At 39.1% G+C, this 24,552-nt stretch overlaps 1 protein-coding gene across 2 annotated transcripts in view; it reads right to left on the reverse strand.

Moving 5' to 3' along the window:
* NALCN (sodium leak channel, non-selective) overlaps positions 1–22,870 on the reverse strand; it is a 349,771-nt gene extending 326,901 nt beyond the window's left edge. For both annotated transcript variants that reach the window (XM_065533451.2, XM_015439488.4), the window contains exons 1-3: positions 22,687–22,870; positions 5,433–5,579; positions 1,668–1,850 (exon numbers count right to left, since the gene is read on the reverse strand). In XM_065533451.2, the coding sequence (XP_065389523.1) occupies positions 1,668–1,850; positions 5,433–5,540 (291 nt within the window). In that variant the 5' untranslated portion in view covers positions 5,541–5,579; positions 22,687–22,870. The remainder of the gene's footprint in view (positions 1–1,667; positions 1,851–5,432; positions 5,580–22,686) is intronic.
* Positions 22,871–24,552: the final 1,682 nt, after the last annotated feature.

Raw genomic sequence — 24,552 nt, forward strand, 5'->3', positions numbered from 1 at the left:
TTTTTTGCAGGATGTGAAAAGCTGAAACTTAATGGACTTACAGAGACTCAAAGGAGACTAAAGAAACATAAGTGGGAGGGCGAGACGGGCAGATCACCTGAGGTCGGGAGTTCGAGACCCACATGGCGAAGCCCGATCTCTACTGAAAATACAAAATTAGCCAGGTGTGGTGGCTCAGGCCTGTCATCCCAGCTACTCGGGAGGCTGAGGCAGGAGAATCGCTTGAATGCAGGAGGCAGAGGTTGCAGTGAGCCGAGATCGTGCCATTGCACTCCAGCCTGGGCAACAAGAGCGAAACTCCGTCTCAAAAACAAAAACAAAAACAATCAAATATACTGTGTAAACCATGTCTGAGTCTTGATTTGAAGAAACAAACTATTAAAAAAAATTTGTGACAATTCAGGAAATATGAACATGGATTGCGGATTAGCCTACACTATGGAATTATTGCTAAGTCTTACTACAAATATTTTGTCATATATAAAATATTGCTATATATGATAATGGTATGGTGGTTATATAAAAAAGAAAATGTTATCAGTTATCAATACAAAAGTAATGATTTTGAAATGACTTGGTTTCTCAGATTTGCTTTAAAATGAAACAGAATTGGCTAAATATTGATAATTGTTGATGTTTAGTTACAGGGATTCACATTATAACTGTAATATACTTTGGGGTAAATTTTTTAAAGTCCACAATAAAAAGTTAAACATGAACCTGGTAATGCATTGTCTGTGATCTCTGTCTTTCAAGGATGGCACACAATGAATTATGTATAAAAGGGAAGCAATGAAATTGACCGATCATTACATTGTCTCAGTAGATTTTCAAAATCCTTGTACAAAATAAAACACTTTCCCACCAAAATTAGCTAACTTGAGATGCTGATACAACAGTAAGTGAAAGAACTAGGATCTGAGTCGTCTGTCATTTGCCAAACCCTAAAATCTGCACTGCTATTACTGTTTCCCCAAATAGTACAATTTTAAATACTCTAGGGACAGCATTATCTACATATGTTTAACCTATGTAAAGATCAGTGCTACAAAAGGAAAAGACATCCAGTGACAGAAATTTTCTTTTTTTCTTTTCCTTTGTTTTCCAATTAAAAATTTTTATATTTATTTTGTTTCCAATTGTTACTTATTTCACATGACATATTATTTTCCTTTTGGTCCCAGAAATTTTTACCGTCTCATGTCCTTTTTTTTTTTTCCCTTTCGATCTTCAAAACACATCAAGCAAATGACATCCTGCTACAATATTATCATGCTCTAACTCTACCATGTGACTCTGATGCTGCACTCCATAAGTCAACAAAAAATAAGGTGCTTCTCTGGGCCAGACCCTATGCTGGGTCGCGGGCTCAGCTCTAGGTGGCATGAATAACCCTACTCTGGACTTCACACAGCTATTAGTCAAACCATCTTGTTCCTTCCAAGATATTCCAAGACTTTGTGTCTCATAAAATTTATTTAACTTTTAAAATGTCCCATGCAACAATTTCTCCCAATCTCTGGAGTTACGCCTTTTTAAAAAGGTCTTCAATATGTATAAGATAAAATGATGTTTTGTTTTACTGAAATGAACATGCAAATATGATAAACGGATTAAGATTTGCGATGCATTTAGGTTCTTAGTTTAAATGACATGGGAACGCTTACCTTGACAATGCCCCGGATGTGCATTTTTGCTATCATCTCTGCTGTGTAGAGAAACATCAATAATGTATCCAAAGTGAAGGTCACATACTGAAGTGGAGGATAGTGCTCGAAGGTCATTGGCGTATTCATACAAACAGAAATGACGCTGATGATGGCACAGATGCGCAGCAAAGAGTGAACCCACTGCAATGATGGTCCAGAGTTATTACATGGCGCCATAACTGAAATCTCAAACTTGTATTATGAACCACACTAAGTGGAAAATATAATACTGAAGTTAAAATAGGTCACTAATACGGAGTTGAAGAAGAAGAAAACTAACATCTAAGTGCATATAATGTGCTAAAATACTTTCGCATGTCTTTATATCATTTAATTCTCAAGCCACCTATTTTCCACATAAACACATTAAGATAGAAAGGTGGGGGCATTTCTGGGGTCATGCATCACAAAGACCCAAAGCCTAGATGGAACCTGATCAGGCTCCCCAAAACATCTGATAACCTCCTGGCATCGGACTACAATATAGGAAGATTCTGGTTCAATTAAAATATGTGTTTGTAATTTAGTCACATAGGAACTTGATGTGCCATTATTTTTTTTTTCATTTTTGTACTATAAGTACCTAGAATTAGGGGTCATACTATATTTACTGTAACTTCCCTAACATCTCGCACAAGGGCCTATCATAGTAGATCAGAAATGCTTTTTAAATGAATTGATACATAACATATGCCATATTTAGAATTTCCTTTCTATTTGTATCTTATGTATAATGTCTTTGTATAAAAATACAAAGAAACTTTTTAAAAATCTGGTCTCATCCTACATTTAACAAAATAATGAATAGATTTTTCTCTTTATTTTGGAGAACATATTTTATACAAATTTAGCCCATACATCTTTCAAAATTCCATAAAATAACTTTCTGTGCAACACTAGAGGCATGTCTGCTATCTGAAGATTTTCTTTAACCCCAAAATAAGAAGAAAGAATTAAAGATAAGTATGTTTGTGTTTACACGAATATATGTACAGGACATACAATCACTCATACTCAATATTTTATTACAAAAACTAACATCTAGGGTTAAAAAAATACTTAACTGCATCTCCATGCTAAACCCACACAATTAGTATCACCAGTTAATCAATTAGTACACAATTCTTAAACGTAATCCAAATATGTTTTTATTGACTATCTTGGACCTATATGAAATCATGATAATTCTTTGATATTATACTCTCTGAAAAAAATTTAGGTTTGTGGTAGACGGATTCTGCAGCTATGTATACTAGCAAACACTCAATATGAAAAACAGAAAAGACTGTCAGAACTTTCAGGAGACTCAGACACTTGCAGCTGATGAGTGGGTTACAATATTTATCTGACAGTTATAATATTTACATGAAGATATTATGCTGCTAATTCCATAACACACAAGCCACTGATGATTCAATTTACTTTAAGGGTTGATGTATCTTTCATGCAATTTGGAAGCACTTCAATAAACATCGGTGTGTGAATTTAGCCCCATCTGGACTTTCAACGTAAAGAATCTAATTACACAAAAGAGCTTCCAAATATAGGTTCTTCAACAACAAACCAGTTTTTAGTTTAAAGACAGAATTTTACTGAAGCATTAATAATTTTAGTAAGTGCCTCCAAGGCTACATCTTTGATACTACCTTCTTCATAACTTCGCAGAAAGTTCTGTAATAAGGTGGACGCTAAGAAAGAGTTAGGGGCGCTTCATTCTCTATTCCATTCAATCCTCTAAGCATGAACAAAGGCCTACTATGTGTCAGAATGCTGGGTGCAGGAAACAAAACATGGAAGCAACACACTTCTGACTCCTATTTTGCAGTCCAAGAAGTAAAACACCTTTGAATGTACTATATATATAAAAATGTGTGTATATACACATAGCATGTTATATGTATGTATATAATACGTTATGTGTATATACACATACATGTAAATACATGTAGTCTGGAGGGCAGGTTAGAGAAAGACAGACTGGGAAGGAAAACAAAGAGTCCATGCAGATCCTGCATGTATCATGGTTAGGGGAAAGACAAGCACTGCAAGAGGCAAAAACATGTTATATTATACAACATTATAAAACATGTTCTAGATAAGACATAATATACATATATTATGTATATTGTCTCATGTATATAACACATGCACATATTACACATACATGTTATATGCATGTATACATATATGTATATCTTACATGCATCTAACACATATGCATATATAACAAGTATATATGTTATACACACATGAAAATTATATGTATAGGTAATATGCATAGTGTTAACACATATATGTGTATATGTAATGTGTATATATGTGATATCTAACCTGTTATATGTTTATATGTATGTGCATATAACATGTATATATACATAAGACAATAGAGCCATAAATATATGTATTATATATACATGATCTACAATGTATATAATGTAAATATACACATATGATGTATATAAAATATACAGTTATTTATAGATAACATTATATTTATATACAAATATAAAACAAGCTAAGTGGAAAGAGAAGAGAAGTTCATTCCGTCTGTGGTGGAAATAAGCCTTTCAGAGGAGGATGCCAGGGGTGACATCTCAGCCAGTCCTAATGGATGAGGAGGATTTGACTCATCAGAGGAGCCGGGAAAGGGTCACTGGGGCCAGAGAGCAGTACGAGCAAAGGAAAGCAGTGTGAACAAGCCAGAGAGCCTAGAGGAGTAGGAGTCTGCTGATGGGGCTTGAGTGGATGTTGTGCTGACATGGGAAAGGAGCAGTTACTGGACAGGTTAGGTCCTGAATGAAAAGAAGCAGGAATGTCATACTAACAGATTTTAATTTGTAATGAAGGTAATACAGATGTTTCCATGATTATAAAGCAGAAGGGTGATGTGAATAAAAATAGAAATAGGTAAACAAATGTGAGCAGGCTGGGGAAGGAATCTGGAGGGCAGATTAGAGGGAGACAGATTGGGAAGGACAGCAAAGAGTCCAAGCAGATCCTGTGTGTATCACGGTTAGGGGAAAGACAAGCACTGCAAGAGGCAACAGGTCATTTCCTTTTGTTACTTCAGCACCAACCATGAGATGAGTAAGAAGTTGATCCTGCTCGGTTTTGCAGAGCTGAGTTTTCAACACTCATAGACATGCGTGCCTGTCAGATTTAGCTCTGGTTGCTATGCTTTCTGGCATACAGTGGTGCCTAGCCTAGCAGTTCTTCCTCTCAAATCCTCATCAACTTAATTAGGCAGCGAAGGTGACAAATTCTTCAGAGATACTAGCCATTATCTCATTGACCTTTTACTCAAAACTTGCAAATCAGAAGGAGACCTTTAATTCCAAACATGTGCTTATTGTCTCATGGATTCAGGCATGTTGACAACAAGTAAAGGAAGTTCGTTAAGAACAGGTTGCTCATCATGGACCTCAGATTCGGATCAGCCTGAGAAGTGGTATCATCACCACACCACGTGACTCTGAGGACAGTGTGCAGTGTGGGGAGGGGAGGGGAGGGGATCGGACCACCCAGTGCATCTTCCCATGTGAATAACTCATAGCGGCATCTCACTATTTCATTGGATTGTTCTCTACTTCCAGACTCTGAACCTCATCCATATTCTACTGCAGCTCAGACATTTTGAAGCCAAAGCTACATGATATTTGCATTCGTCAATCAAATTTCTCTTACATCCACTTACGCTTCTCCATACTCAAAGAAGAAACTTACTGGTTTGTTAATCCAGAGGATGTCAGCGTTGTCCGACAGAGACTCATCAGGACCAAAGTCAGTGACTGGCTGGGCTTCCACCCTGGAACTCTGCTTCCTTTTGAGCATGCTGAGGTTAGCTTTGGTGAGCAAGCACAAAACCACAGTCTGGGAAAAGGAAAAGTTGTATTTGTCATCTAAACCATCTTTCCTCTCATCAAAAAATTGAGTTCCCCACATAGATCTATGTATTTGTAAGGCATACATGTGTTCTATTCCATAGTGTATAATGAACACATGAAAATAGAAACTTAAAAGGATGAGACAAAATTAATACCAATAGAAGCTTGATTTTTTTCTCCCAATGCAATAGATTATTTTATGCACTTCATAAGCAGTTTAGAGGCTAGTGATTTAGAATAGACAGAGTAAAATGGTTTGCTTCTTAGGGCAGACATATTATTGGGAAAATCTTTTTAGATCTATGCTCTTATACCTAAAGCTGTCTCCACATACAGGTGCTCTGTGCTAGAACACTGCTGACTAATACAGACGAAACGCACAGATCTTCCCCATGATTTCCCCAGTGTTAATTTAACATGACATTCACAGACGTCTCTTACTTCCAACAGTAGTCCCAAGCTGATTTCCCAATTTTGTCCTCCCCAGAGGGGAGTGAGGCCAGAAAGAATGGGGGAAGAACCTCCTCTAAATGGAGATTTTTTTAAATGAATGCAGTAATTATCTAAATTCTTCCAGCTACTCTGAAGTAAATTTTTCATGAAATTACATTGAGGTGGGAGATGAGATGCCTGCTTACTGCTTAAATTTCCACAATTCTGAAACATCTACATCCTGTGACAGACATCACCTCCCTGTGGCCATTGCTATCGCCTTCCACAACTCAGCAGTCAATTGAAGGGGGTTATTGTATGTCAGTCCTCAGGACTCAAATAGCAAGTAAGTGCAATACAATGTGAGAAGAACTGTTATAAAGGCAGGTGGTACCTGAAGATCCCTGAGTGGACTGTGAGACTTCCCATTTGATTAGCACTTGGATTGAGTCTTAAAGGAAGGTGAGGAACTAATGGCTACGGATATATACTATGTTTGGGATACTTAGCAATTATATTTTATTTGATCTTTACAACAGCCCTAACCAAAAAATTTTTTAAAAAAATCTCATCTTCTTATACATGCACGAGAAAAGCCAGCCTCAAGGCAGGTAATAACTTGTCCAAGGCCATCCAAGCAAACTTGAAATTTAAAATAAGCTCTGTTTGACTACAACGCGTAAGGGGTTTAGAGTTGACCATGCTGAAGCTGAGGACTATTAAGAGAATTTCTCAAGGCAGGTAACAGAGAAGAAGAGCGCTTCAGGCAGTGCACAGCTGTGCCGAGCCAGGAAAACGAAAACGTAGCCCTGCAGTTTTAACATCAGGCGGGTTCACTGGCTCTCCTATCTGGTGCTCCATGGATCTAGAGAAAGAAACCTAACTAAGGACAATGGGTGCCACTTAGTCCTCACCGGAGTTCAAAAAGAACAAGAACATGTTTGCAGTGTGTGCGCGTGTGTGTGTGGTGTGTGTGTGTGTGTGTGCAGATGCAGTTTTCACTGGAAAAGAGAATAAAATACAGAAACTCAGAACAAAGCAGCTCCAAATCTGCCTGTATTGAGCACCTACCTCCATCATTACGTGCTCCTTTATCTACCTGGTCAGGTATCTCTGCCTAACTCTCCTGATATGGGTTGGCTGTGTCCCCCACCAAATTTCATCTTGAATTATAATCCCTACGATCCCCACGTGTGGAGAGAGGGGTTGAATTACAGCGGCGGTTTCCCCCATGCTGTTCTCACGATAGTGAGTGAGTTCTCACAAGATCTGATGGGTTTTGTAAGTGTTTGACAGTTCCTACTTCGCACACTCTTTCTCTCTCCTGCTGCCTTGTGAAGAAGGTGCCTTCCACCATGATTGTAAGTTTCCTGAAGCCTCCCCAGCCATGCAGAATGGAGTCAATTAAACTTCTTTCCTTTATAAATTACGCAGTCTCAGGCATTTCTTTATAGAAGGGTGAAAACAGACTGATACGCCTCCTATTCCCAGAAGAAAAAAGCTAACTGGCTTTAAGACATGCTACTTATTTCCAGGCTGTTATTGCCCTGAATATTGAGTTTGAATATGGGCTTTGCAGTAGGCTGCACTAATTAATTTATGTTGTATAACTGGAGTTTGGAACTCTTTGATATCCCATGTAAATATATGCAGAGTATTTAAAGTGTTTTTTTTTTCTCTCTCTCTCTGATTTACTGGTAGTGGGGAAGGAACTCTGGTGGCCTCAATTTGAGATGCCTCTTCAATGACAGTCTCCTATACATCCAAATACTGAGTGTACATAGAATCTTTTAGAAATCCTTCAAGATGACAGTACAAAGGAGCAAGTAAAAGAGTGGTTTCACCATGTAGTTCAAAGATTATATGAGGAATTTTATAGATCTTTCCACAAGTCCTCTTTCACTGAGCAGTGGAGACAATGGGCATACGAATTCCATGCACCTTTATTATCAATACGCCATCTAAAGCAAAAATGATTTTTGATGATGGATTTATCTAGAAAAATACTTGTCCAGAATTTATTGTTTTTTAAAAATTCCCACTTTAGTTTTATCTGACCAACCAAAACAGTGTGATTAAAACTGAATGACATTAGCTGTCACTGACATTTACCTTCACTTTACCTGCTCCCAGGTGCCACTTAATCAAACAGTGCCCAAGAAATGATCTAAGCTCCAAAGATACCTGGCTAATCCACACATACATAAAAACTCAACAAGTAGCTCCTGGATCTCTAGAAATTTCATTGATTTAATACATTAAATATTATATTCAAGTAGTAAAGTAAAGTAAATTTAAGTTACAAACACATGAGGAATTCAAAATTAATTTTAGGTGGTTGATTGTAATGTTCATTTACAAACAGAAATATTGTTTTATGCCTTCATTCATGTTGAATCAATATAACTGCATACGGCAGACCTATTATTCCTCTGATAAAAACCAGTAGGGATATTTAAGTATCCTAGGTAAGCTTATTATTTTGATAGGAAATTGCTTCTGTGTATCTTAGCCTTATCACTATTATGTTTTTATAAGCCAATATCTCTTTTTTCTGTTTACTGAAGTGTCCTTCATAAGACAGTACACAAAGTTTGAAAAACCTGGCTTTCCAAAGGTTTCCTACATTTATTAAAAGAAGTTGGTATTTAAATAGTTCAATATCGGGAGAGAGGTCACACAGTCACAATGTGTCCATTAATAAATCTTTTACGCAGAAACAGCTTATAGCAACTCAGGAAACATTCATTCATCTCATGTTCATTGCTGTTTTAAATGGTTAAGATCCAATTTTTGTATTCTGTGATAGCAATTTCATTTCTATTGGTATATACTTTCCCTACTTCATTCCAGCCCCCTCTTCATGGTATTGAAATTAAAATATTCCATTTTCTTTAACTGCAATGTCCTTGCAACACTATGGGTCATTTCTTTCCCTTGCAGCTCTCTTGGGTTCAGTATTAAAGTCTTTTGAATCTTCTCCTGTCTTCCAAATTATGGTTCACAGCATGCTGTTCTTGCCTGTCCTCTTTACTTAACCCCTTAAGTGATCACCTGTTGTTACAGTTTCCATTACCATCTGTGTCCAGCTACCAATTTAGAGAGGTATCGGTGCTGCTTCCCCCGCAGATGTAGGAAGACGGTGCCAACACCATCATGAACAAAGATGCAGCCTGAGAGAGTGACATGAGCCAGGCATCCTTCTGCTTTTCTCCTTCCTCTCTTGTCCCAGACTTTACTGCTCTGAACTCTTCACGTTCCCCACGTGCAGTGGGAAGGCCCAGCAGGTTCTCTTTGTACCCACTCTCAGTAGTGGATTATTTTCTTGTTCATTTATTCCATATATGTACAATGGCCTTTTTCACCTATCCCCATTTCTAGACTCCTTTCTAGGTAGGCCATGGGCCCTCAGGTCTGGGATGCCTTTCAAAATGTTCCCATTTTATATTTAAAAAAATCAGCTTCCAAACATGCTGTAGGTCTCTTTTGTAGCCCAGAAAACCTCAGTGTATCTTTTTGTTTCTCACTCACTCATCTGTTCATTCATTCATTCACACAGCAAATATTATGCATCCACTGTGGTATCAGGCACTGCAGTATGTGCTGGATATACAGCACTGAATATAAAGGCATTCTTGAAGATTACAAACTGCCTACTTTATTTAACCTTATGTTTCCAGGACCCTGCGTCCCACTGATTTGTACGTGCACTTCCTTTCACACTCATACAACATGCTGCACTCAGATTGGCTAAACATACCATTGTTCACCATCCTGCAACCTTTACTCAACTAATTCAAACCCTTTATCCCAGTTATGTCCTCTTTGTTATCCAATGCCAATTCCACATCAGTGTTTTCTAATTCCCTAACTTAACTCATGAAGACTTTTTGTCTATGTGTGTGATTTATTTGTTATAACTGAAAGACTTAATATTTGGGAATAAGGTTGTGAGAAGAGAAACACACAACTTGTATAAAATCAAAGCATCTATTTCATTCTAAAAAGCCCCAAAGAAGACAGAAGTCATTGGCTCATTTTTAATCATTAAGTTATTATTAAGATTATCAATACATCAATATCAAGTACTCTTCTGATAACTGTTGTGCATAAACCGTGGGGTCTTTAGGAGTGCAAGTGAAACTGCTTACCAACTGCCCTATTCAAGACACAGACACACACATACACACTTAATGGTGGGTTTTTATCTCATTGCTTAGTATCCCTGGCACAGTTGGAGAAGGAAATTAAGAAAAGAAAATGTTCAATAACATCTCTGGGACCCTTCACCTCAAATTCTGACTTTCATGTCTTTGGGAAACCAACCATCATTGCTAGCAGAAGTTACTCATTCATTCATGTTTGCATAATTGTTTTGATTTTTTAACTATCCTGACCATTATGTTAAGTGATATGGATTTAACATTGAACAAAACATACTACGTGTTTTCCCTCCATGTTCCTGACATGGAAGACAATATGCTGTATTTAAAGGCAGAGTGGCTGATTAATTAAAAGAGAGCCTCTACTGTGGTGCACTTTCTCTTCAACCTCCATCTAGTGGTTTTCTTATTCCTTCAGTACCTTACTGCTAGCTCCATACTATCTTCCTAGGCAAAGAATATTGAACGGTGGATTCCCAACATGTTACTGTGCTATTGGGCATAATGAGATTCATGCAAAAATCCAGGAGAGCTGACTGGTCTTTGCCTAGATGTCAAATACTTCAACCTTAAATTAAGTTAGAAGAAAATAATTCCATTTTTATTTTATTTTCATGAACACAAGTAATACAGGTTTGTTGTAGAAAAATTAGAAAAACTATATAAACAAAATAAGAAACAAAAACGAAAGCCATCAGGAATTCCATTTCTAGAGACTCAATCAGCTTTGCAAAGAATTTGTTGAGCACATATATTGTATCTGCCACTGAACAAGGGGCTGCAGATGAAGTAATAATTAGTTATGGTCTCTTGTGGAATTTTCTTTAGCTAGGGTGCTTACTCTCCAAGAGGATATCAATTGTATCTCTTTTAGGACTTTCTTTTCCATATATATTTTTCCATGCATACATTTATTTTTAAATGGCTGCTTACACAGGGTTTTGTAACCACATGTTTAAAACCTATGTTCTGTTAACATCGTCCTCTGTCAATAAATATGCATGTGCACAAAATCCTAACTGTAAGTAAACACTACCTTCAAACATCTGCGCCCCTTCCTTGTCTTTCTTGTCCCATAGCTCATTTACATGCGTATACGTGCAAGGCCTTACAAGGTGAACCAATATAAGCAAAGCTTTCCAGATTAGGTTCCCAGTGTTAAATTTGTATCGAGAAAGGCATTACCTCATATTTTGAAGACACATGTATTTGATGTTACCAATTTGTTAATGTAGGCATTACAATATTAATTCTTATTTCAAATGTTTTTATTTCTTCCTCTTTTTAGTTCCAATAGCCACGGAACTTAAAACAACAAACCACCAAAATCTGCATTTGAACAACAGCTTCCTGCCCTTTCCCTATATGCACATTTAAATCTTCAGTTTTACCTCAATACACCATAATGAAAATTTGACGACAAAAGGGGATGCTTATTCCTGAGGCTGGAACAGCAAGATGTCCTTGTTTCTGTAAAGTTTGTCCATTTTGTTTGCCAAGTTCCTTCTCAGACAGAAGACATGTCCACTCAGAGCAAATGAATATAGCATCATACATTTTATGCTATGGTTTCAATTAGGAAAAAATACCCCATATTTTTGTCTTATTATCTGTTATCCAACATCCATCCACCTGCTTCATGTGTCACCATCCCTGCCCACTCCACCATCCTCCAGCTCCCAGGGCACATTTTAGCCTCAGAGCTACTGATACCTGCACCTCCCTCTGCCCAGTTGAATGTCCTCTCTGTGCATCTCAAGTGTCTGAACTTCCCCTGCTTCTTTGAGCCCAGATCATCTGTGTCCTGCATGCTCACGCTCTTCCTCTCCCTCCATGAGGTCACCTCTCACGACCTCCACAGCTTCTTACATGCACAGGGCACTTTCCAGACCAGAATCCAGCAACTCTGCTGTCTTCCATTTAGGGGCTGCTCAATGACTGCCTTGAGATTTCAATTATCACAACCATTTAAGGGAAAGTGTTAAAAACAGAAGTTGATGTAAAACTGATGTTATCTCCTACTCAGAATGCTTTCTCAAAAGGAAAATAGCCTTCAGTAGCTCACACACACATGCACACACACATACACCCCATGCAAAAGTGCTTTGGGACACATGAGAGTTTCCATGGTAAAACAGTGAGCTCATTGGTTGATTTCAACCCAAATTATGTTTACCGTCATGCAGAAATAGAGTCCTTCTAACAAAAATGTTAGCTGAGGGATTATTATGTGCCTCATGTAGGCTGTTTAAGAATATCATACATTTTCAGACCAGGCATGGTGGCTCACACTTGTAATCCTAGCATTTAGGGAAGCTGAGGCAGTGGATCGCTTGAGTCCAGGAGTTCAAGATCAGCCTGGGCAACATGGAGAAAACCCATCTCTACAAAAAAAACACAAAATTTAGCTGGGAGTAGTGGCATGAACCTGTAGTCCCAGCTACTCAGGAGTCTGAGGTGGGAGGATCACTTGAGCCCGGGAAGTAGAGGCTGCAGTGAGCCAAGATCATACTACTGCACCTCAGCCTGGGCGACAGAGTAAGACCCTGTCTCAAAAAGAAAAAATGAAAAAAGAATATGCATTGTGTCATTCAATTTTCACAAGAACCATTTTACAGACGAGGAAACTTAGGCACAGAGACAAGACGGGACACTGTGCCTTACAGAACTATTGAATCAAAACTTAAGGATATTACAGAATGGAAAGGAAATAAGAAAATGACTTTTTCAATATATTTAAATCATATAGCCTGGTGATTACAAACTCTTGGCATCAATTATTTTTTGTGCAAATAGTACAGACATTTCTCATCTCCTGAAATTGAATCCATTTTTATTATGACTCACTTTATGATTTTTCTCACCACACACTTACAAAAATGTCAATTTTTTTCTGGCAGAAAATCATCAAACCTCTAATTAAATCTATCTAAATGACCCTTTCAGGTTTCTGAAAATATTATCCATTTATCATTCCTTTTTCCTTGAGGATGAATCATAGAAATATTCTATTATACCTTCATTATTTTTTCTCTAAATTTGGTAAAGAATGAGAAAAACGTATTTACTAACTCCCATTTGATAATCTCACCCCATGTAGTGAAGAGACAGATTTCTCCACTTCCTAAAGTGACAGATTTCTTCACTTCCTAGAGTTAGTTTTAGTCTCATAATTTCTTGACTGACTAGGCTAAGAATGTGAAAACTAAAAAATAGATTCCACCTATGACACAGGCTAAAAAAATATGTATGTATCTTTTTTTTATGGAGATTGTGTGAGAGCAATTAAAAGGTATATATTGAGAAAGTCTTTCTGTCATACCCAAAATCCAAAGCCCAGAACACAGATGTTATGATGCTGTTTTGTAGTGTTCTCTGTTCTTTTAGCAAGGAAACTGCAGACAAAATAGAAATTCTCTATCAAAAGTTTATCAAGAGGTGACTGTTTATTTGATAAAAAATCATACTCTATAAGTTTCCAATCATAATGTGTTGGAATATCCTGGAAGGTGGTAAACTCCTTTCTGGATACTCTCAGGGGGAATAACTGCACGTTTTAGAGTTTGCAGAAAAGATTTCTCCTCTGTCTGGGACTTTGTAATAGATGATATCCGAAGTGACTTGCAATGATAAAAGTGATTAATGTTGACACTGCTCAGATTTTTATGCATTTGATCAGTTCTCAGGGTAGAATGAAGGTCCATAAACTACTGTGCATAATTATAGACTAGAAGCAAGCTTAGACATTATGTACTCATTTTTTTTTAACTTGAAACATGAGAACAAATATTATTGAAAGCTTACTCTGTGCCAGGCACTATTCTAAGCATTTAACACTTCTCTGAAGTAGTTTTTAGTATTATTCCCACTATATAGATTAAAAATTGGAGGCAAACATGCCCAGACCCACATGAATTGGAAGCAAGTTTAGAATCCAAGTAGTCTATTTGTTGGGAGAACAGAGGTAGGGGGAGGGAGGGAGAGAAATGGTGAAGCATTTGACTTTCACTTTTTAACCTTAAGAACTTTTCTACATTTCACAAACATGAACTTCTGTACATGTTCACAAAGATGATGTGTTTTATTTCTAATTTCTTTAAAACAAGTAAAACACTAACAAATGTTTTCAGTTTAAACAAGTTACACCTAACATTTGCTGAGGGTTTATTATGTGTGAGGCCGTTACCTATTTCTCACCATGCCCCAATGAGGCAAGTGTCTCTCTCTATTATTCTGATTTTACAGGTGAAACTGAGGTTTGGAGAAGATAAGTGTCTTGCCTGGGGTCACACGGTTAGGCTCTGATAAACCACAAGGGAGCCAGGTCTTTCTGATTTCCACCCCAGGAATACTTTGCTGTCCATGTCTTCTTTCAGTCTGACCCTTCCAAGGCTTTGTGAATAGAACAGTCTTCTTTCCCAGAGAACAGAGACAGGAGTCTCCAAGTCCCTGCCTATTCCATGTCTAAGTAATAAAACCAAATTAGAGTATGCCTGCCACTAGACTTGCAATGCCAGTCCTTCCGGGCCCTCTCAAGCAAGCCTCTCCTCCGGGTATCCTCAGCTTGTGAACTTCAATGAGCCGGATGCATCTTTCCATGTAATCTGGCCTCTGCTCAGAGGAAAGACAGCAGCTCCGTATTTTCTCTCTTAAACTTAGCCTGGAGTCCTGCATCTCCCCCAGCAACACAGCAGAGAACACGTTCGCAGGAAAACTAAGATAGCATCAAAAATCTGACCCCCTGAGCATCACAGCAGCAATGTGTGTCTCCACAACAGAACAGCGGCCCCCTCCCCTGCCCCTGCAGGTAGAGGACTGCTGTGGTTGATTTTCTATCTAATTTTGTACAAAAGTCAAGGCCCTGATTTGGCTGCCTGGTTTTCTCTCTTCTTCCTTCTCTTTTTCTTTCTGCCTCTCTCTTTCTCTCTCTCTCCTCCAAATGCCACCTGCCACTTTTCTTTTGGGGTACTCATTCATCTATGTTTTGGCCCTCACTAAATCCTAATGTAGCTCTGCAAAAAACAGAATTTTACATGCATGGTCCAGTCCCAGCCGACTTCAAGGGCTACCCGAGGTGGTGACCACACAGGGGAAGGCAAATGTTTCAAAGAACCATCTCCAAAAACAGACTCTTCTGTTTTCCTTTTGTCAAGTTACTGATTAGAAATAGTTCCCCACTTTTTATGAGTCTATTTCCTAAATTCCAAAGTAAAGCAGCAGGCTATTTTTCTCTGGTTATTTCTAGAAATACTCCAAAACTGTCATTACTTCTCCAAGGATTCTATTTTGTTTTATGTTTTTAATCACGAAAATTGAATTTTCTTTGGCCGTTAAAAGCGATTGGGTTTGCTGAAGGGATTCAATACACACCACAATGCCCCAATGCCCTTTTGCCATTGCACCCTGCATGCTCAAACTATAACTGGTATTGCACCTACATGCCCAAACTATAACTGTCAAGCAGTATGAGAGGGAACTGGGTTGTATTTTTGTCACCTACATCACGGTAATTTTTATTTTTGTTTCATTGTAGTAGGAGCATTTAACACGAGAACTGTTTTAACAGATATTTAAATTCACAATAAAATGTTAACTACAGGCACAATGTCATAACACAGATCTCTAGAGCTCACTTATCTTGCATAACTGAAAGGTTCCACCCAGTAATTAACAACTCCCATTTTCCCCTCCTCCTAGCCCCTGGCCACCACTCCTACTCTGTGCTAAGTATATATCCTACTCTATATTAATTATCCAGTGTTGGATATTTTATTTTGATGAGCTGCTGCTATCATTTATATATTATGAAAAACCAGAAAGGGAATACTTATTTTGATTGTGGTTGTTTAATTTTATAATATGAATCTGTAAAGGTTGGATAAAGAAGGTGGATGGTTTAAAACAGTGGTTTTCAAAACTTGCTACTATGTTTAAATATAACAGAAAATCAAAGGGAGATTATGTTTTTGTGGTTGTTTCATTTTGCAATATGAATCCACAAAATTTGCTCAAAAGGGGATGGTTTAAAATAGTAATTCCTAAAGACTGCTTAACATATGAATTATCAAGGGAGGTTTAGAAACATTCTCAACACTGTAAACTGAATGGTTCTGTGTTCCTCAAGTCATATGCTGAAGCTCTTACCTCAAATGTATTTGGAGGTGGGGCCTTTGGGAGGTCATGAGGCCATGAAGGTGGAGCCCCCATGAATGGGATTAGTGAATCTATAAGAAGGCAGAGGCAGCTGAATCGTCTGTGTACCACGAAGACAGCCCTCACAGGAATCAGCCAGCACCTCGATCTTGGACTTCTTAGTCTCCAGACTGTAAAAAACCAATGTCTGGAGTTTAAGCCACCTAGTCTGTGCTATTTGTTACAGCAGCCCAAGCTAACTAAGACACTCAAGCTGAGGCCTCCTTCACCTCAGACATACTAAATCAGAATCTTTAAGGGTAGAAAATAGGACACTGTATTTTTTTAAAAACATATTCAGGTGATCCCTGCACACCTCTCCCATCACTGTTTCCAAACTAATGAGGCACCACTAGCCTAGATGCTCAGAAGAGAACACTTAGAAAGTTCACATTGCATAGTCAGGGGTCTTTGTGTGGAAAAGAATAAGAGAGTCTAATTATAAGCAACACAGGCGAAATATAAGTCTGAGACAAAAATTTTGATTTATAATTGTATGTATATACAGCATATTCTATTCTTATTTTCCTCAGAGATCTTCATAATTTACTTTTAAAATAACTAACTTGCATTGTATACAGGAATTACATTTTTGCTTTATAAAAGGATAACTAAGATATTTGGGGTTTTGTTGGGGTTTCTGTTATGATTTTCTAGTCTAGACTGTATCTTTAAATTGCTATTCAATGCCTTCAAAGAAAGGAAGCAAAATATATTGCCTGTGGAACTAATCTCATGTGAATTTCAAAATAATAATAAAACAGCTAGAAAAGAAAATGAAGCAAGGGATTTACCCTGTAGATACTATTAACTGAAAGATAAAGCAGTAACAATTTCTTTTAACTAGACATAATAGAATACAATAGCACAATCACCCAAGCTTGATGATCAGAAATTATTTTTAACCTTGGACTCCCTTTCATTCTCTTCCTTCTGTCACCAAGATGTGGTAGCATTAGTTTTTGTGGACATTATTCTTTACCATTCACCTCTTCATTTCCATTACTGCAATCTGATTCTAGTTTTTCAATCTTGGAATTTTATACCCAATTTCTCCAGTGCGTTTCTTCACTAACCTCCTTGTCATCATTCCAATTTCTTGGCATTCTAATATACCTTAAAGACACCTGTAGATCAATATTTCTCCCAGATTGGAATGCTATAGCTCTCAGTTTTTGCTATTAGATTTAGAGTTTATATACGTCATAGTGAATTCATTCATGTTTTCATTTTTAAAACTTTATCCTCTTTTTTTTTTTTTGTACTTCTTAAGATGAAATGCTGACTGTCAACACCATTTTAGGTCAGAAAACCCTTTAAAAAGATACTGAGTCTATGGGCATTTTCCCCCCTCCCTTTCCCCTAAAATAAGCATCAGACTTTTTTTTTTTTTTTTGAGACGGAGTCTCGCCCTGTCACCCAGGCTGGAGTGTAATGGCGCGATCTTGGCTCACTGCAACCTCTGCCTCCTGGGTTCAAATGATTCTCCTGCTTCAGCCGCCCTTCCCAAGTAGCTGAGATTACAGGTGCCCACCATCACGCCTAGCTAATTTTTTTGTATTTTTAGTAGGGACGGGGTTTCACCATGTTGGCCAGGCTGGTCTCAAACTTCTGACCTCGTGATCTGCCCGTCTCGGCCTCCCAAAGTGCTGGGATTACAGGCGTGAGCCACTGCGCCTGGCTAGCATTACGCTTTTGACTGTGCATACTATAATGCTCTGATCATTGGTAAACATGGGAAGCTTGTAGTTAAAACTGTATTAAAGATAGCAACTTTTATGACTTTAAGGACGTTTTTCTCATTTAATCAAACAACTTTTTGAACTGTTTTCTGATATTTACACACTTCTACCTCATCTTTTTTTTAGTGATATCACTTGCCTGGTATATATTTCTTCACCTATTTTTCACTTTTGACTCATTTACAACATAAGATAATTGTCTACTGATATTTTTCAGGACTACAGATTTTCAGGACATTATTTTATGTTTGCTGAGAATTTTAGAGAGGAAGTATAACATTAATCTAAATTTTCTCTTTGTGGATAAGTAATTTGTGAAGCATTTGATCACAATGCTGGTGAAATATTTTTCTTTTTATTGGTTTTCAAATCCAAAGTGTTTATCAGGCTATATCTAGATGTTGGCTAAGTTTTATTAATTGTTTTGGTACATGATAACCTATTTTCATCCAAAGATTGGGATTGTTTTTAATCTAAAAGAAAAAAAGAATCTTATCTCACTTTAAAACATGGCTGTGTTCCATGCACTGTGATCCTCTCTGTCAGGAAAAACATTTATTGGTGTGTCTCTGTTGGCTGTCTTCCATCTATATCATTCTCTCTCCAAACAACATCCTGTTTTCATCTCTTTTCCTTGCATAATTGGAAATAATTCTCACTCTTGATCTCTTCATAAAGGATTCTCTTGGCCTCAGTGTTGTGGTCTATCCTACTTCTAATTCTTCCACTCCTGCTGCGGAGGCCCACCCCCGCCCCCACCCTGGACCTGCGGGGTCAGTCTCCGTCTTCAGAACATATTCTGGTATGGCTGCCCTTGCCCTGGGACCTCATGGAGAAACTGCTTCAGGAGTCAAGCAATTCTGTTTTACCAAAAACCAGCTTCCAACTTTCAACTTCACTCCTTCATACTAAGGGGCTCTTCCGGGGCCTCTCTTCCTTATTTTTTGTACACTACTCCTGGAAAGGAAATTGTGAACTGAACTTTAGTTTTTCCCATCAGACCTGTTCCATCTATACTGAATCTACCAGAAAATTCTGCAGCCTAGGAAAGAAAGATCCTCTTCTTCCTTTACCTGTGGGGGTACAGATTTCTCATTATATAAGCCCTTTTGATCATTTACTTGAAGTCTGAGCAGGAAAGCAACAAGCAGAATTAGACTCCTGAACACAACAGCCAATTTTCTAAAGGAACTTGCATTGACTTTTTTTTTTTTTTTTTTCCAGCTTTGAACTTTTATAGTATTCCTATTTTGGCTTTACTCTAAGAGGTATATTTTAGCATCTGGTTTTCAGGTGATTTTTCTAAAGGTCAAGTTTTTATATAGCACAAAAGTCAAACATCCAAATTATTATGTTACCTTCTTTTATTTCTGTAAAAGAGGGAACAGGACCCACCAACACTTTTTGTAAAATGGCAGATTTACCTCAAAAGCAGATTAAGCCATTTATTCAAAATTATAATCTGAATTCATTAGGAAATCAATTTAAAGATAAACATATATCTCTATAATAATTCAGATACTTTTTTCAAAGATATAATTACTGGAAATTTATCATAAATAAATTATAATCTGAATTCTTCAGGAAACCAATTTGAAGATATGGATAGATCGATAGATGATAGATATGGGCATATTTGGATATTTATACTGAAAAACATAAAATAGAAATAAATCTCTACATTATAACTATCTATCAGGACATTGTTTATAATGATGAAAAACTGGAAACAGCAAATGTCCAATTATAGAGGTATGGTTATATATATGAAGCTGTATTTACTGGTATGGTGTTATATAGCCATTTACAATTTTTAAGTAAAAAATTTATATAGAAATATTTTAAATGTTATAATAAATATTCAATGGAAAAAACAGTATAAAAGTTGTACAATGCCATGACTACAGCTACCTAAAGTCAAGCCCTTAAAAATACTACAGAAAACACACAGATATTGTGGTCATTTGTCTTTGGTTATTAAAACTAGGTGTTTACTCTTTTTTTCTCTATCATTCTATCATCTCTATCAACTTTGGTTACTTTAAAATTCAAAAAATCAATTTAAAAAATTTAAGCATTTGCACAGAGTTTGAAGGTATAAAAATTTGTGCTGTTCCTTGAGACAGGTGAGAATTGTATAACATGATTGAAGCTCTAAAATGTTGATAACATTTTGGGGCAGGGGCATTCTTTTTTTATTTTTAAACAGAGTCTCACCCAAGTAACTGGGGCTACAGGGGTATACCACCACACCTGGTGAATTTTTATTTTTATTTTTTAGAGATGGGGTTTCACCATGTTGCCCAGGCTGGTCTGGAACTCTTGGGTTCAAGCAATTGGCCTGTCTCAGCCTCCCAAAGTGCTAGGATAATAGGCATGAGCCATCGTGCGTGGCCTTAGGGACCCTTCTTAATATGTTCACGCTCAATATCATAGTTTCCATGCCAAAACTAGAAAATAAGGCATCTCACTGTATATCCACCTGCTTACATACTTGTCTTTCCTGAAGGATTCTTAGGCTCTGGGTTTATCTCTTTTACTCACTCACAACCCAGCTTCTGGCCCAGTGCTTAGTTTATCTTAGGATATAGAGGTATAGATATGAATTTTCATTCACAAACTTGAAATCCACATGTGACTCTGACCTGGGATAAATTTATACAGCTATGGAAATTCTGAAATCATCTGAACATCATTGATAAATGATAAAATAAATGTGTACATTTGTGCACACACATACATGCAGACACAAAGCAAGCAGGAATGATAAACAAACAAACAAAAAAATCAACTGGAACCCATTTCAAAGAAATGCCATACCCAAGAAGAAGAAAATGCTACTCAAATCATCAGCTCACTAAATTGCAAGTAAATGACACTATTTTGAGTACACTTTTTTTTAAAGTACATTTTTTTCTCCTTCGAATATCTTGCAAGTCCTATCCAAAGTTATAAGTGTATTACCACTATTTTATGAGACATGCTTTCTCCTCGAGTTTTGTAGAGATTTTAGCATAGTCCTTATCAGTGACAGCACATTTATTCTGCAAACAGATTACGCCTTTTATGAACACAGAAGAGGATCTAACTGAACCTTTTCACTTTTTAAGTTTTTCTCCAAAGCCGGATTTTGTCTTCACACTGTCTGATTTTAGCAATGGCTAGGTCAAAGTATACCACAGAAGAATGAAAAATCAACTCTAGAAAGGCACACAGAATGAAAACCAACAGTTAGGGAGTAAATGTTTCTTGTTGCAGATGTTTGGGAAGCCATGATTTTTATTTAGAACTGTGGAAACCTTATGTTTGAATTTAAAAAGCCAGTCCTGCGATGCATCTGCCTCAGGGGTAACTACCATAGTGAAACTGCTCCTCTCCCAGGCCATATCAAATCACAGTTGTAGCTACGAACATACGAATCATACATATATATATATATACACACACACACACACACACACACAAACACATTTCAAAATCGCCACCTGTTAATTTTTGATCCCCTTTTAGAGGTGTTACCCACCAACTACCAACACAAAGGTCACTGGTCCTCAACCCACATTTCACCACCAGGGAAGTCGGGCCTAGCTGATGACCACGCGAACACCAGATTAAGAGTAAAACCTTCTGAGGCCTGAAAGTGAGTGTGTATTCACACATCCTTAATAATACAGTCTCTGAAAAATTGTACCTGAAACTGAAAGATTTATCCTAAGGTATTTCAAGCACTAAGGGTCTGAGTTCAGCGTTCTCACACCATCCTGAGAGAGGAACATTAAGTCAGCAAAATGACCCCTGATCTGGGTTCTGGGCCCCCGGAGGGATCCCAGCCAGGCCATCCTTGCTGGTCTCTTAAAGATTCAGTGACAAAATGGTGTTGTTTGACAGGACACTGTTTTGCGTTCGGTGTGGCCACCCTAATGACGGCTGCTTAACAAGGCCAATGAATACCATAAGGGACGTTTAGCAAGGAGCAATCCACAGGAGTATGGGGGTGGGGTAAGGCCGCGGAGCCCCCGCGGAGACCTGCTGGAGCCGGGCTGCCCTCCCCCATCGCCCCTGCCGCGCGTTGGCCCAGAGGTTTACCCAGGCAGCGGCACCGGTGCGGAGGGGGCAGGTGCAGCGCTGTCGTGATGCCCAGTGGCCTTGTCCTCAGTCACCTGCCCCCCAACACCTGCTAGATGCCCAGGCGGGGCAGGCCCGAGGTCTCGCCGGTCCTGGGCTTCCCAAGCCAGCCCAGGCGCATCCCGCGGCAGGCGCCCCCGACACCCACGCGCAGGAACGGGGGGGCGCATAGCGGCTTCCGTGCCCCGGCCAGGCCGGCGAGGACCCCAACGCCCCGCTCTCGGGTGGAGGCTCCCCTCCCCAACCCTCCCCCGCGCGGGGCCCCAGCCCGCAGCCCCTCTCGCAGCCCCTCTCGCAGCCCCTCTCGCAGCCCCAGCGCCCCTGCGCCGTCCTGGCCCGGACGGGCCGAGGAACCAACGGGCGCGCATCCCGGGCCTCGGGCGCAGGGCACGGAGCCGGCCGCGCCGCCGCCTCTCGGGCACCGGCGGCGGTGACCAACCTGTAACCCCAGCGCTCAGAGCTGTCATGGTGCCCGCGGGCGGCGGCGGCGGCGGCGACAGTGGGCGACAGGCAGGATCCGTGCCAGGCGGGGCGCCCACGGCGTGCGGGGACGCGGGCCCCTCACCTACAGCGGCTCCGCTCCGGCAGCGCGCTCGGCCCGGCTGGGGCCGCGGCTCGCGCTCGCCGTGTCATTCACTGAGCGCCGCCGGTGGCGGCGGGCTGGGGGAGGGGTGGGAGCTGGAGTTTTCGGGCCTTTAAAAAAATTAGTATTTTATTTAAATTTTTAAAGTTAGCTTTGCTGCGGGGGCTGCAGTGATGCCGAAGGGCGGGCACCGCAGAGGAGGCTGCGCCGCAGTTGGTGGCGAGCACCAGGGTCGGTCCTGGCAGTTCTTCTTGCCGGCTGCCACCCGCACTCAGTCTCACAGCAACAGCTGGGCTCTCATCTGCGAGCTGCTCTCAGGGGTCTTTCGTACTCAACAGCACGGCGGCGGTGTGCACAGGAGTCCTCCGGGCACACGCGGGGTACACTCAAGTCCACTGCCAGGAGGCTTGGAGCCCGGCGTGCGAGCGTGAGGTCTGACTGTCCACAGAACCCAGGATGAGGACTAGTTCCACTCCTGAGTATGAAAGGGTGAAACCACTCACCTCGAGTTCCACCCCGGGGTTATTAAATAATGAATGCATCAGTCACACTTAATAGTTTTCTAAATAGGTTGACATTTGCCTTTAAAATTAAAATATGTTGTCGTGTGGATGAGACAAAGTCTATTCAGAAATTAACAGTCCCCCACCCCATGCCCTGTAAGTATACCTGGACAGCAGACTGCATCTGAGGCTTCCTAGGGTTCCCAGCAGAGCAGGTTTAGGGAAATCTGGCCTCCTAAGCACCATGCCCAGGGCGACATCCTCCCACTCATTCCCACTCTCTGAAAGGTTTACTTTGGGTCTGGAATGTTGCCATGTAGTCAGATACGAAGATCCCCAGGGAACTCCTGACCAGTGATTTAGACATCATGCACACAGGCATATAAATAAAGGGAAAGAAAAAACTGAAGCTTTCTCTACGGGAGAAATTCTGAACAAAGAACAATTGTCTATCACAAAATGTTACGTGGCAAGGGACAGAAGTAAAATTTCAAAAACCTACATTTTAAAAAATATATTTTCTGATCACATATATTTAATTAAGCTACCTTCTTAAAAAGTCCATTCACAATTTATTCACACTCATAATCCATATTCATACTTTTTATTGTTTAAAGGGAAATGTTAAAATATTGTTATTTCATGAAACAGAATCATGAGGGATACTTTTTCAAATTTCTAAAGACTTTAGGAAAACTGTCAAAAGCTAGGTTTTAAACAAATGATGAAATCACTCCTCATAAGAAAACAATTGACAGTAATTTAAACAATGGTAAATCTACAACCAGTTTGCTTAGAAAAAGTATTTACCAATTTGTTTCATCATCTTTAGTTGCAGGTCTTAATTGCTTGATCTAAATACTAGTTTATTTCACAAACTGAAATATATAGCTATATATGTGATAGCTGAATGATAGTGTATTATTCTTTGAAATTCATTTGAATTATCTGTTAGAAAATTATATTAATGAAATATTTAAACATCGAGATATTTATAATGTTCTGAAGTGGTAAAGGCAGTGATTTTTACTAATCTCAGTGCCACACCTCACCTAACAGGCATTTCAGATCCTTCTCTGTCCCTGGCTGAACTACCTCTGTTAAGTCTCTATAATTCATACTTATGAGACAGACAAATCCCAATGATGATGGAGACAGTTTCAGAGAATTCATGGGCTTCAAGGAAGCCATGGAATCCAGCATACTCATCCTAATGCAC

The sequence above is a fragment of the Macaca fascicularis genome, chromosome 17 (genome assembly GCF_037993035.2).
Source record: "Macaca fascicularis isolate 582-1 chromosome 17, T2T-MFA8v1.1".
In the NCBI taxonomy this organism is placed as follows: Eukaryota; Metazoa; Chordata; class Mammalia; order Primates; family Cercopithecidae; genus Macaca; species Macaca fascicularis.